This window comes from Chinchilla lanigera, unplaced genomic scaffold (assembly GCF_000276665.1).
Source record: "Chinchilla lanigera isolate Chin_1 unplaced genomic scaffold, ChiLan1.0 scaffold00039, whole genome shotgun sequence".
In the NCBI taxonomy this organism is placed as follows: Eukaryota; Metazoa; Chordata; class Mammalia; order Rodentia; family Chinchillidae; genus Chinchilla; species Chinchilla lanigera.
Window position 1 is genome coordinate 19,789,194 of NW_004955440.1, and position 13,476 is coordinate 19,802,669.

At 35.8% G+C, this 13,476-nt stretch overlaps 1 protein-coding gene across 2 annotated transcripts in view; it reads left to right on the plus strand.

The window, feature by feature from the left end:
• Positions 1-13,476, plus strand: part of Kcnj3 (potassium channel, inwardly rectifying subfamily J, member 3) — a gene marked incomplete at its 5' end in the record, with an annotated part of 120,877 nt that overhangs the window by 73,113 nt on the left and 34,288 nt on the right. The window contains 1 exon segment of one of the 2 annotated variants that reach the window (XM_005390822.2): positions 1,712-3,471. Coding sequence (XP_005390879.1) covers positions 1,712-1,716 — 5 coding nt within the window. The 3' untranslated portion in view covers positions 1,717-3,471. 2 annotated transcript variants of the gene reach the window in all.

Here is a 13,476-nt window from a genome sequence, read left to right on the forward strand (position 1 = left end):
GTTCAAGTTTTTTATCTTATTAAAACGTTTTTATTAGTACATGAGTTTTCTAACAGTCTTGAGACAATCTAATGGCTTTATTTTTTAAAAATTTGAATACATTTTTAATTTTCACATATTAACTGTCCATATTTATGTTTACAATGTGACATTTTTATACTTGTATTGAGTGCATAGTGATCAAATCAGGATAAGATTTGACTTAGAGTTAAGTCATTTAATTTTGAGGGGACACTGAAAATCCTTTGTCCGTCCCTCCCTTCCCCACACATTTGCATGGGTCTAGTAACCACTTGCTGTATTCTCTACTTATTGGACATCAACTAAATTATTTTTCTTTCTTTTGATTTAACACGTATGACTTACACAGAATAATGAGTTTCATGTTGATACATGTCTTTCTTTTCAGTGTGTCATATTGATTGCCTAGTTAATTGTGAAAATGAAATATATTGTGAGAGGTAGCTTTTTCCTCCATACACTTGAACATCATGTCTCTTTTGACCCATAAAAGAATACTCTGTGTTTTTGCTGTTTGTGTGTTTTAGTGAGTACTTTCCATTTTATTCCCTTCTGCTAAATCAGTGTGGAGTGCAAAGAATCATTATATAGTAAGGAAAGACATAGAGAATTGGATTTCTACTTAGGAAATTGGATTTTGAAGAATTGGATTTTCCCGGTAGAGTGTGAATGACAGTAAGTGTAACTCACAGAGAAATGCACCTTTTCAAATATCCTTAAACTAGTTCACAAAGCCTTGGACCACACTTTTTTGTTTGTTGTTTTGTTTTTTAACTAGACTGTAGAATGTTTTCATTGGTCTTTCTCCAGCTATCACATATAAATTGTGGGCAATGATTTAAAGAGTGACTCTAATGAGTGTTGTGTGACTGTGCTAATTTATGTAATCATGTGGGTTTATGTGAACAGTGGAAGACTCTAATGTGTCTGCCTTTAAGATACAAGATTTCTTTGTACATCAGGGGGACTCAACTGGGAATGTCGCTGAAGAAATCCAATCAGAAAACAAAAATATGCTTAATCATTTAGACATTCAAGGACTTCTGTGGATTTCTGTGTATATAAAGTTCATCTGCACAAAAGTATAAAAAAAGTAATGTTTCCAGTTATACTGTCCAGATAACATTTAAATATCCCAATTAAGTGGCTTTATCATTTTCACTGTGCAAATGTTGTACAGTAGATATTTAGAACTTAGTCATCTTGCAACTTTGTACCTGTTGAATGGCTCTTTTCCTTCCTCTTGGAAACCACCTTCTGTACTAGTCATAGTAGCCAGGATGAGAAAAATTCTCCATGGATGGGTGGATAAGAAATCTGATGTGTAAGTACAATTCCATATTAGTGAACTTTAAAGGAGGTATTAATTCTACAACATACCGCAACATAGATGAACCTTGAGAATAGTATGCTTAGCAAACTAAACCAAGATCAGAAAAACAATGTCTATATTATTAGGAAAATACTGAATGAAGTTGCTACAAATATTGTAATTCACTTATCTTAATGCTTAGGGTGCAGTATATATGGGCTATATGTATCTATCTATCTATATCTATATCTATATATATATATTTTAATGATGAATGCCTGCACCAAAGCCACACTATTTTAATCACTGAAACTTTTCATATGTCTTCATATAAAGAAAGGCTAGTCTTCTATTATTAATCTGCTTTTTTTTTTTCAGAATAATCTTGGCTGTTCTTGCACAGTTTTTTTGTTCCAGATGGACTTGGAAATCAAGTTGACAAGTTCTCCAAAAGAAAAAAAAAAAAGAAATGTGGAGATTTTGATTAAGATTGCACTGAATTTTAGATGTATTTGGGAAAGTTGGCATATCTAAAGTATTGAACCTTTGTGTAGGAATCTTTTAAATTTAACCATATGTCTTACATTTGGCATTGTAGTGAGAAAGTGTTGTCGCTGGAGAACAGACTATATGCACGTGTGTGTGCATGTGAAGTGTGTGTGTGTGTCTGTGTGCGTGTGTGCTTGGAAAGGGATGAATGCATAAGATGATGAATCTGTATTATACATATGATTCTGTGAATTTCAAAAACTTCATAATCAAAAAATACCCAGAAGATTTTAAGGTAGTGCCTGGGAAAATACTGGAAGAAAGAGTATCTAGTGAGGAAACAGACGACAGGGAAGCCAGGAGTCTAACCAAGGAACAGTTTCTCCACCATGCTGGAGTCAGCTTTCCCCTCTTCTATATTTTGGATGGCTCAGAACTGCGGTTGCCACTAGAATCATCGTCACACTTAGAATAAAAGTCTCTCATTTCCTGCTTGTCCCCACCCACTGATCCAATCACATTTCTGGCTCTTTAAATGTAAATGCTTGAGATGTGCTATTTCCTCCTGAGTGTATCCTGTCCTCCACACCCTTCCACTGCTTAATGAAATAAGTATTTATTACACATCAGGCTGCTCTCTGCTTTTGAAATTTATCCTTGACTGACATGTTGAAATGTCCCCTGCCTCATGGGACTTGCATTCCAATAATACATAAGAAATTATATAGTACACTAGCAAATAGTAAGTTTTAAGGATAAATAACAACAAAGCAGGATGGATTCAGAGAGCGGGTTGTGATTTTAAATATGAAAATCAAGACAGAGTCAATGAAACTGTGACATTTGTGTCAGGATCTAAAAGAGACTTTATTTAGGTTCTTCCCATCCACCAGCTCTGGAAAACTTACTATTAAAATCTTTAAATATAGCCTAGAGTGTTTTAGCTTCTTCTGAAAGAACAAAAAGTAATAAAAAGCAAAGCAAAACAAATTGCCCTGGGTTTTTCTTGAAAAGGAGAAATTTCCAGGCCAGTTTAGATTGTGTAAAAATAATTTACAGATTATAAATTTTGAAATTAATGTAGCCACTTTTCAATAGTAAATTCAACGGTATCTGAAAGGCTCTAAATGCAATCTGATATACCCTAAGCTGACTGCTGGAAATAATGATGAAAAGAAAGCTACTACAGAAATAACCAAGAACAACGGCAAATCATTGCTTCTTGTTATACAGGGTATGATCTATGCATGCTATAAATTATATAAGGTATGATCTATGCACCCTATAAATTATATAGGGTGTGATCTATGCACCCTATAAATTATGTAGGGTATGATCTATGCACCCTATAAATTATACAGGGTATGATCTATGCACCCTATAAATTATACAGGGTATGATCTATGTACCCTATAAATTATATAGGGTATGATCTATGCACCCTATAAATTATATAGGGTATGATCTATGTACCCTATAAGTTAAATAGGGTATGATCTATGCACCCTCTTAATTATATAGGGTATGAACTATGCACCCTATAAATTATGTAGGGTATGATCTATGCACCCTATAAATTATACAGGGTATGATCTATGCACCCTATAAACTATACAGGGTATGATCTATGCACCCTATAAATTATATAGGGTATGATCTATGCACCCTATAAATTATATAGGGTATGATCTATGCACCCTATAAATTATATAGGGTATGATCTATGTACCCTATAAGTTATATAGGGTATGATCTATGCACCCTCTTAATTATATAGGGTATGATCTATGCACCCTATAAATTATGTAGGGTATGATCTATGCATCCTATAAATTATATAGGGTATGATCCATGCACCCTATAAATTATATAGGGTATGATCTATGCATCCTATAAATTATATAGGGTATGATCCATGCACCCTGTAAATTATATAAGGCATGATCTGTGTGCCCTATAAATTATATAGGGTATGATCACCAAAGCACAGAGGAAACAAACTTGTAAATTTCTTAACTTTTGAATATTTTTTCAATAAGGAATTTTAAACAATCAACCTTCAGTAGATTTTTCCTATTAAGATGATATGTTATTCAGGAAGCCAAAAAAGATATTTTTAATAAATAATTTACTCTTCACATACTATGTGTTCTGGTAAATTATAAAATAAATATTTGATGAGTTGTGGAATTAGAATTGAATTAGATGGGCATTTATTATAATATAAGGTGGTAAATATTTTAAAAAATCATCCTCACACTTTGGTCTTTTGTATGCTGACTCTAAAGCAAAATGATTCAAAGACACAGAAGGAGTCACTGGGAAAAAATCAGTATATTAATCTATTAAGTGCCTACTCCAAGCATGAAGGCAGAAGAATGAAGTTTTGTAGCTCTACTCTTTTCTGTACTATGTTTGTTCTTGAACTAAATTATTTTATCTCCTTAATGATTATTTCAAAAATGTAGGATTTAAATTTTGGACTTAAAATATATATTTACTTAGTCATGTGGAATCTTTTTTTAATGTGAATGAAATTAATTAACTAAAACATCTTATTGACAAAATGTATATAGAAATAAATATATAGTGTGGCATAAAGATGAAATGTAGTCAAGATTAATACTGAATTTAACTTGATGTGAAATACCAAATGAGTCTGTGCTGATTAGGCTGTGGATGAATAATGATGTTCTGGCTACACAAAAGTATGGTATTTTAACTATCACTTTTGAACTGAAGGAAAAAAAGTAAAAACAGAAAGATTATAAAATCTAGAATTCCTGATAGGGTCTTGTGTTATTGCAATGTGTGGTGGGTTAGCACACTGTAGTTTATTTTTTTAAAGAGTTTATACCTATAAGAATGATTTCAGAGTTCTGAAGGTCATTTCAAAATACTTTGGGGACCAAAATTTCTATTCATTATGAAGGACTTCCACTTCACTGAAAAGGGGCAGCTGCTGCTAAAACTCTGATCAAACATCTTTACAAGGATGTTTGTATTATGTTTACTTTATGAAGATGTTTATATTATGTCATTTGCTTTTTTCTTTATCTCAAAACCTTTATTTTCCTTCATCATCCACATTTATAAAAATTATTTCTGGATCAGCTAGCAGACATTTCACACTGTAATGCAGAGAAGTGGTCAAATAAATAAGATGAGTGAAATAAATGAAGGAGAAGTCAACCACAAATTAAATCACTCAGATTTCATCTCTCGAGTAAGTGCTAGGTACCAGGTAAGATGCTCTTTGTGTGGCATCCAACAGTGTAAAGTCTGTGTTATTTGCATTTATTGATGAATAATGCAAGATAGAAAGAGTTAAGGAGCTTATCCATGTTCATACACTAAAAAATAATGGTGCCGATACTGAGACCTAGATCCATCTTGCTTGAAGCTGTATTCCCAACTGGACAATGTGTTTGCTCCTATTTGACATATTCCAAAACTTTTAAAACATTACGTATAAATAACGTGCAATAATAAATATTTATATATTATAAATACATTTTTGTATTTCAATGTAAAATTCTAGGGAATTTTCAAATTACAGATGAATTATGTCCTAAGAGTTAATTTCCAAAGCAGACACTGGATTGTAACAATAAGAAATTCAGTTCAGACTGAAGGTTTTAGTTAACAAAAATCAAGTGTAATTATAAGAAAATATGAAGGTAGAGCAAGATGTATAAAACTGCCAAAGGGGCTTTCTTAGAGCTTTGTAGTAAACAAAAGAATCCTGAAGAGAATGAAGACAAGAAATTCTCTGTTTTAGTCAGTTTCCCCTGCAAAGACAAAACACTTGATGCACACAAGTGAGAAGAGGAAGAATGTACTCGGATTCACAGTTTCAGAGTTTTCAATCCATGACCAATTGGCTCCAGTGCTCATATGTCAAAACAGAAGAGCAGAGGAAAGCTATGTCTCTAAGTAGCTGGAAGCAGAAAGACAGAAAAAGAACCAGGGAGTCAGGGGTCTGGTACCAGATACAGTGTCCAAGGCTACACTCCCAGTACCCACACAAATGCCCCCAGAAATGTGCTCTACCAGTCGAGTTGATAACAAGATCAATCATCGCATCTATGCTTCAGCTGAAATATGATGTGGAAGTGAAAAGTCACAGTCTACATGTGTATACAGGAATTGCATTTAGTAACTGGTGAAAAATGAGACAACAATCACAGTAGCAAAATAGAGGTGAATGCACAATCGTATTTTGTAGGAACCCTGACTTCAGAGACTAATGAGAGTGCTAAAGGGGAAGGATGAAATTTTGGGACAAAACAATTTCCTTTGGTATTGGTGAGGTTGAGCCATGGCTTGGGATTGCAGAAATGGTGTAAGTGGCTTGACAGGAATAAAAGTTTCAGAGGGAGCAAAGCAAGTAAAGGCTAAGGTAAACAATCCTGTGAAATTGAGCTATTTTGTACCCTACATAGGCTAGCCTTAAGCTAGGTTTCTTTTCTGTTTCAGAACACTTTGAAACAATTTTAAATATGCCTTTCTGTCTTCCTGATTAATTACTGAATGGTGGTTCAGGGATAATTTCAAAGTTGGTATGTTTTTTGAATTCCAATTTGCAGCAAAGGGACGGATAGATTGTATGTTTACTTTCCAAATTCTTAATATCTAGACTAATGGATCTTTTCAATTAAAAGATTATAATTTATGGAGTTTTAAATTATTTTTAAAAATATTAAATCAAACTCATTTAAATTTGTTATTCAAATGAAAAATTATAATATTCAACTTGTGTACAGATTATTGACTGGATTGTTTTAAGAATGTATATAAATCACATACAAATGAAAAAATAAGAATCACATATATCAAATTTAGAGGAAGTGATTTCCTATGACATATATATGACTTCGAAAAACTTGATACAGAGTGGATAATAAACAGAATGACATAAAACAGATATGAAAATTTTAGTGAAGAAAATGTGAAATGTTCCACATCTTTAGAATTACATTAATATATAGAGAATTGTAGAACAATAGTTAAAGACATGCTATGTATCTATAATGCTTGATTCATGTATCTGTCTAGCTTCATTCTATATACTGTGCCTTTTATAAAACTATAAGGATGCAAAGTTTGTTTAATCATTAAGGGAGACAAGTAGAATATATTTATGTACCATTTAAAATATTTGTGGTTTCTCTCAAGAATTAAGAAAGTGATCTGGGTGTGGTGGTGCACACTTGTAATCCCAGCACTTGGGAGGTTGAGGCAGGAATATTACTGAGTTCCAGGCCAGCCTCAGCTACAAAGTGAGTTCAATGCCAGCCTGAACTGCATAGTGCAACCATGTCCCAAAAAGACAAAAAAAAAAAGAATTAAGAAAGTCTTTAAATGTATTTTTACCCTACTGGCAAGCTGACAAGTCAGTCTTACCATCATGTGGATTCTAGCAGATGATAGAAGACTTCTAGATCAGAGATAAAAGATCTTGTGGCATAGCAAGCAGCATGGACATCAGCACACTCACATATGTCCTGCTTGTCTCCCTAGCATGGCTGGCACAATGTGATAGAAGTAGTAGAGGCTAGGTAAGCAGTATATTTGTTTTCATAGCTGACAAAACCAGGACTCGGGGCATAACATGTTTTAAGTGTGCATCAAACAGTGTAGCAAGTGGCGAACAAGTCGGTAGATTCTTTCCTGTTGAGGGGTAAACAGGTTGTTGTATTCTGATGAAGTTGACCTGCTTAGTAGGTGATGAAGCCAGCTAGAAAGTCTGCTCAAAATCTCCGAACAGAGCAGCCTTGCAGACTGAACACATAGGATGCTTACAGCCCTGGAAGACTGCCTACCCTACCCTAACGAAAATCCCCCTTAATCTTCACATGGCTAACAAAAAACAAATTTCCTTCATTATGCCACTCTCTGGGTCACTTGGTCAATCTTATCAACAGACTAGAACTATAGATTCAACTTATTTCATGCAATGTTTAATTAAAGCTATTAGCAATGTTACCTGCACTGTTTCCTTCAACCATGTGGCCTACAGTCCCAGCTTCACCCAGCTAAATATCTCCTATTGCATCGAGGGTCCCATAGACACAGGGCTTTCTCCTTAAGTCTTTGCTTTGACCTTCTGTCTTCTCCAGAACTGAGCTTGGTACACCAAGATATATTAGGGACGATACAAGCTCCACCTTGGCCTCAAAGAAGAGTACAAAGGACAGTGCTGCCTTCAGTAATAGTGTGGACCAGTGAGTTGAGGACGGTCATATGTGTTCAGAGTGGTATTTTTCATAACTTCAGCTCTTGTCGAGGACCTGTTCCTTACTACTGTTTCTAACTGGATGACTCTCATGATAGAGGTAGCTACCCAAATGGTGCAGTGAAGAACAAGCCATTTGTCCTCTGAAAACCCATTCCAGAGTGGCTTGAAGGCCGCAGGATCTTCCAGTAGTGTTTTATTAAATATTACAAGGGTCTTTATTAGCACTCCTCAAATATAGGTCATAGCAAGCTTGGAGAAGATGTCTGGATGTTAATGTCTGGATTCCACAAAATGTAGTGCAGTCCTGGGGACGTGTGTGCTGCTACTGAGAGGGAAATGCTACTTGTAGTTGTTCTTCACTCCAGTTGTGACCCAGGGAGGCAGGGAGCACTACGAAGCACTGACAAGGCCTCTGAAGTAGCCCCAGGACAGCTTATGCGCTTCGGTGCGCTCAGTTGAGTGAAGTCTGCGTTTCGGGTTTTATTTGCAAGTGTCATTTGTCGTTAGTACCTGCTCGCAGCACGCAACGGTTACACTCTTTGTGGGGAGTTGATACCTGTAGATGACACAGCTCAACTCTTCTTCTTCTCCTTCATCTCCACACTTCCCTCTATCTCCTGACCTCTTCCCTTTTTCAAAAGGTCTATATCCCTACTTTCTATTGTTTACCTTTTATTTTTTCTTTATTTATATTTTTAGTTTTTATATGGGAAAAGTCATGCAATACTGAAACTTGTGTGCATTGATTTATTTCACTTAATATTATGACCTCAAGCTACATCCATTTTTCCTGATCACTCCAGTTTTTTCTTCTTGATGATAGTAGTACTCCTTTGTGTATAAATACTATATTTTCTATATCCATTCATCTGCTGATGGACATATAGACTACTTCTAAGTTTTGAATTATGAATTGTACTGCTACAACAGTCTATAATGATGTACTTAACTTATGCATTAAATGAGGGGCAACCTGAAAACTTTCTCTCCAAAATTAGAAACAAGACAGGAATGTCCACTATCACCATTCCTGTTTAATTAGTACTTGCAACATTAGCAGAAGCAATCCAGCAAGAAAAGGAAATAAAAAGATATGTATAGAAAAAGAAGTCAAATCATTATTATTTGCAAGTGACATGATTCTCTCAACATGAGACCAGACCCACAAACTTCCACTAAGTCTCCCAGAATCAATAACTAAATTCAGTAGTAAAGCAGGGTACAAAAGCAACCCAAAAAATCAACAGTGTTCTTGTACACCAATAATGAACTCACTGAAAAAGAAATTAGGAAGATAATATCATTCACAAGAGAATCAAGAAAAATTAAATATTAGAAATTAACATGACCAAAAATATGAATGATTTCTACATTGAAAAGTAGAGTGGGCCCAAACGGGAGATTGAAGAGCACATCAGAAAACTGAAAGATACCTCTTATTCCTGGATAGGCAGAACCAATATAATCAAAACACCAATATTACCAAAACTGATATACAGATTTGATACAATCCCAACTAATATACCAGGAGTATTCCTCACAGAATTAGAGAAAATACACCTAAAACTCATTTAGAAACAGAAGAGACCCAGAGAAGAAAAAGCAACTATAGGCAGCAAGAGCAAAGCAGGAAGCCTCACAATTCCGGACTTCAAGTTATACTACACAGCTATAGTGATAAAAACAACATAGTACTAGCACAAAAAGTCTGTATATATTTGGGAAGACTAGCTGAGAACAATCAACCTGATCCATAATATTGGTGCAAATGCTAACTGCCAGGTGCTATCCACCATCCCACGGATGAGCCAGTGAGAACAGCAGTAATGGGAAGAGGAGGACATTTAAAGGTGGTGACGGGCATTTATGCGTGAGCTAAGAACCTGGGCCTGCTCTGGTTGACTCCTTGACAGTGACAGAGATTGGCTATCCAGTCCCGGTCACTACCATTTGGGGGGGACTGAAGACATTAAAGTTATTTAAATTTAAACCATTTAATTCACTTAAATTTCTGTCATTTGGGAGAGCATCACTGGGATGTTTTCCTTGGAAGGAAAGCTCCAGGGGTGGCTTTGAAGGGTGGATGATCACTGGGAACACTCCCTGCTCTATCCCTCCTGGATTTTACATTCTCCCCTCACCCCCAGGTGTTGAAGTTGTTGCTTCCTCTGTCTTTCTCAAAAGCTTTGTGTCCCATTCGAATACCTATAAATTCACTTTTCTCCAATCACCATTTATATTCATCCAGTCCTTTCATATGGAGCATCAGATGCACAAAGGAGCTATTTTAATATAATTTACACATATTCATTGTATCTACCCTGTGTAGGATGAACTTTGATCATGGGACAGTGTGTTCAACACAGAGATCATCATCTTCATGACCTAAGACAATAGCAACACAACTAGAGGTGCAGGTGGATAAGACAGATCTTTTCCAACAGGGAGGGGATCAAGAGATGGAGCAGAGGGGAAGGAAGGCAGGTGAAGGTGATGAAAAAAGAATTAAGATGTGTTATGTACATGTACCAACTCCCCATGGAGAAATGAAAAATATAACCATTTTGTACCTCAATCATAGCAAAAAATTTCTTTAAATTAAATTAGAATTTTTTACAATCTCTTTTAGCCATGATGCTACCTGATCCAAGTACCTACTAGACTACTCTAAGGTTGCTATTAGACATATCGAAAAAAGCATTGTGGCTAGGAATTAATCTCAACCTGCCAGCATAGTTGTATATAACTCCAGTGCCCTTGCATCCTAATCATTAGCCAAGAGATGATCACGAAAGGATGAACTATTTGAGGGCTCTACCATATTCAATCACCAAACTACCTTTACTATGATGTGTACATGAGAAGTGAGAGAGATGAAGTCAGAACTATTTTTTGGTATGTTTTTTAAATACTATGCCATTTAATGACACCAGAATTAAAGAATGCAAAGAATCACTAAATGTCCTTTAAATATTTTGATGGCAGGCCCACTGTTGGGTGACTTTTGAGGAAAAGAGTTATAGCATTATTAGTATGGAAAATGATCTTGAAAGCTAAACACATAACAGTAATTTCTTGGACCACAGTGATGTAGCTGGAGGTGGAGGCTCAAACTACAGTAATAACAGTTTCATATCTCTACTCCCAAACTTATTCTTCCAGAGATAATATCCCAGACAGCTTTAGGTAGCTGCTGCCAACAGTGTCCACCTCAACAGAGAGCAGAGGAATGATGAGAAGAAAAGCTTGCTACTCCCGACAAATTACTCCTTAGGTCCTCCAGGCCTCACTGGTAAAATAGGTAAGGCCAGGGAGAGGTTTCCAATGAAGCCTGAGATCTTAGAACTCTCTTTCAACATTCAGAAGACAGAAAAAGGAGTGAATGTCCTCATCTACAAGAGCGCTGAGAAAAGGACTAGGCTAGGTAGCTGGATAGCCAAATTGGAAGGCAAAGTGAATTGTCTATAAAAGCAGTGACTAGAAACATTCATACAAGGCAGATAATAAGTAATATTTAAAGGAAAAAACTATCAGATCTTGTGTTTAAACTGCTTCTACCACAGAAAGGCTTTGTTTAAGGTTTTCCTTAATTCATGCGTTCTCTATTTGAAGTAGAGGGGAAGAGTGTATCTACTTGTCCATAAACTTTATACCAAAAATTTTAAAGGGTTGACTATGTACTTATAGGGAGCAATGGTATATTTTTAGGACTCATTTCATTGTAAGACATTAGTCCTTGTCTTTAGAACACATTGCCTACCTTTCAGGGTACAGGGGACTGAACCTAGAGTCTCCAAACAAGTGCTATTCTCAGCCCTTTAGCGTGTTTATTTTTATAGCTGGGGGATCTTTCTCTTTCTTCATCTCTATGGGAACCATATAAAAAGGTGAGTCAATGTAGGCTTTTAAAACCCGTGTTTCATTTATTTTGGTTCTCTGTAACTGAGTGGAGAAATATAAAAAGTGTCTATAATTTGCTTTCCCAGGTCATTAGTCAAATTGCCTGTGAGTAAAGCTGGTAAAGAGCAATGACAACTTCATTATGGACACTGTGAATGCGAATAATAATATTAAGTAATAATTCCTGAGCACTTCCTGTGCATGTCATATAGGAGAGTGCATTATGTTTAGTTTCCTCATTAATCTAGGCAAGGTACACAAGGAAGCCTTACTGTAATTCCTGTTCTAAGATGCAGGAACTGATGCTGCTGAGGATAATTTATAAGCCCAGCTTTCTCAGTTGGTCAGTACCTTGAACTCACACTCCTTATCACTGACTTGGGCAGGTGAAGAGTTTCTATCGCATATTGGGTAGTCAGTAGTTGTATAATTTTTTCCCAGCTCATTTGCCCTCATTAGTATCCAACCTGTAGCCACATTTGCTTTCTCCCCTGCACAGGGTCTTTTCCAAGTGAAAATCAAGGAAGCACTCTGAAGCCTGTGCTTGTAGAGCTGCTGATAGGAGCGCACCACAAGATGTCTCCAGATAAAACATGGTAGTCATGGGTGCCTGTGTTCTGTTTCATGCACGTCCCTTAAATTTCACCTTACAGGGAATCCTGGATCAGAGTGGTTTTCTTCATCTTTGGATTTTTCCTACTCTTTATTTTTCAGAAATTACTTATGATTTGATCCAAGATTTAATTTTGTTTTCTCTTTTATTCTTACAGGTTTTTGCCTACTTCAGTGAATTCTGGTATTACATAGGTTTAGACATATATGCTAATTTACCATTTAGGAATTTGCTACTATTTGTAATACGTGTTACAGTTTTCTCAAATTGAAATATATAACTCTTGTTATTGATCTAGTAAATTCAACCTTTTCTGCCTAAGGGAAAAATGTTCAAAGCGTGGGAGGACTTGAGTTGCAGACTCTGATGATGTCAACTGCCATCTTCCTCACTTATAAAGAACAGTGCATTACATTCCAGCTGAGTCAGAGGAAATGCATTAGCCCTGCAATATTATACTCCCAAATTGGGTTTACATGCCCCAGAAGAATAGTCACAACTTGTAGCCTTTTCAAATGTGTATATTAATCATCTGATTATACTGCCTACATTTTTGCCACTCCAGGCAATTGCTGCATTTCTCCTTAACTAAACAGTTGGTTAGATTGTGGTTTCATTACATTTTCTCCTATCTTGTTTTCATTTATTTGAAAGTTCTGTCAAGATCATTGCCTACTATATATTTTTAAACGTTTTAAAAACTGAACATAGTAATATTTTTCTTTACCTATGTGGCTTTTGACATAAGATGGCATAACTCTCTTCTAAGGGGACACATGTAGTGCAATACATTATTAGAAAGCTTTTAAATACACAGAGTGACATACAATGTGTAGGTAGTATAAAGGTGCGATCCCCAGGGCATTTGGGAGTTGGAATTGAAGCAAAATATCTCAAGGA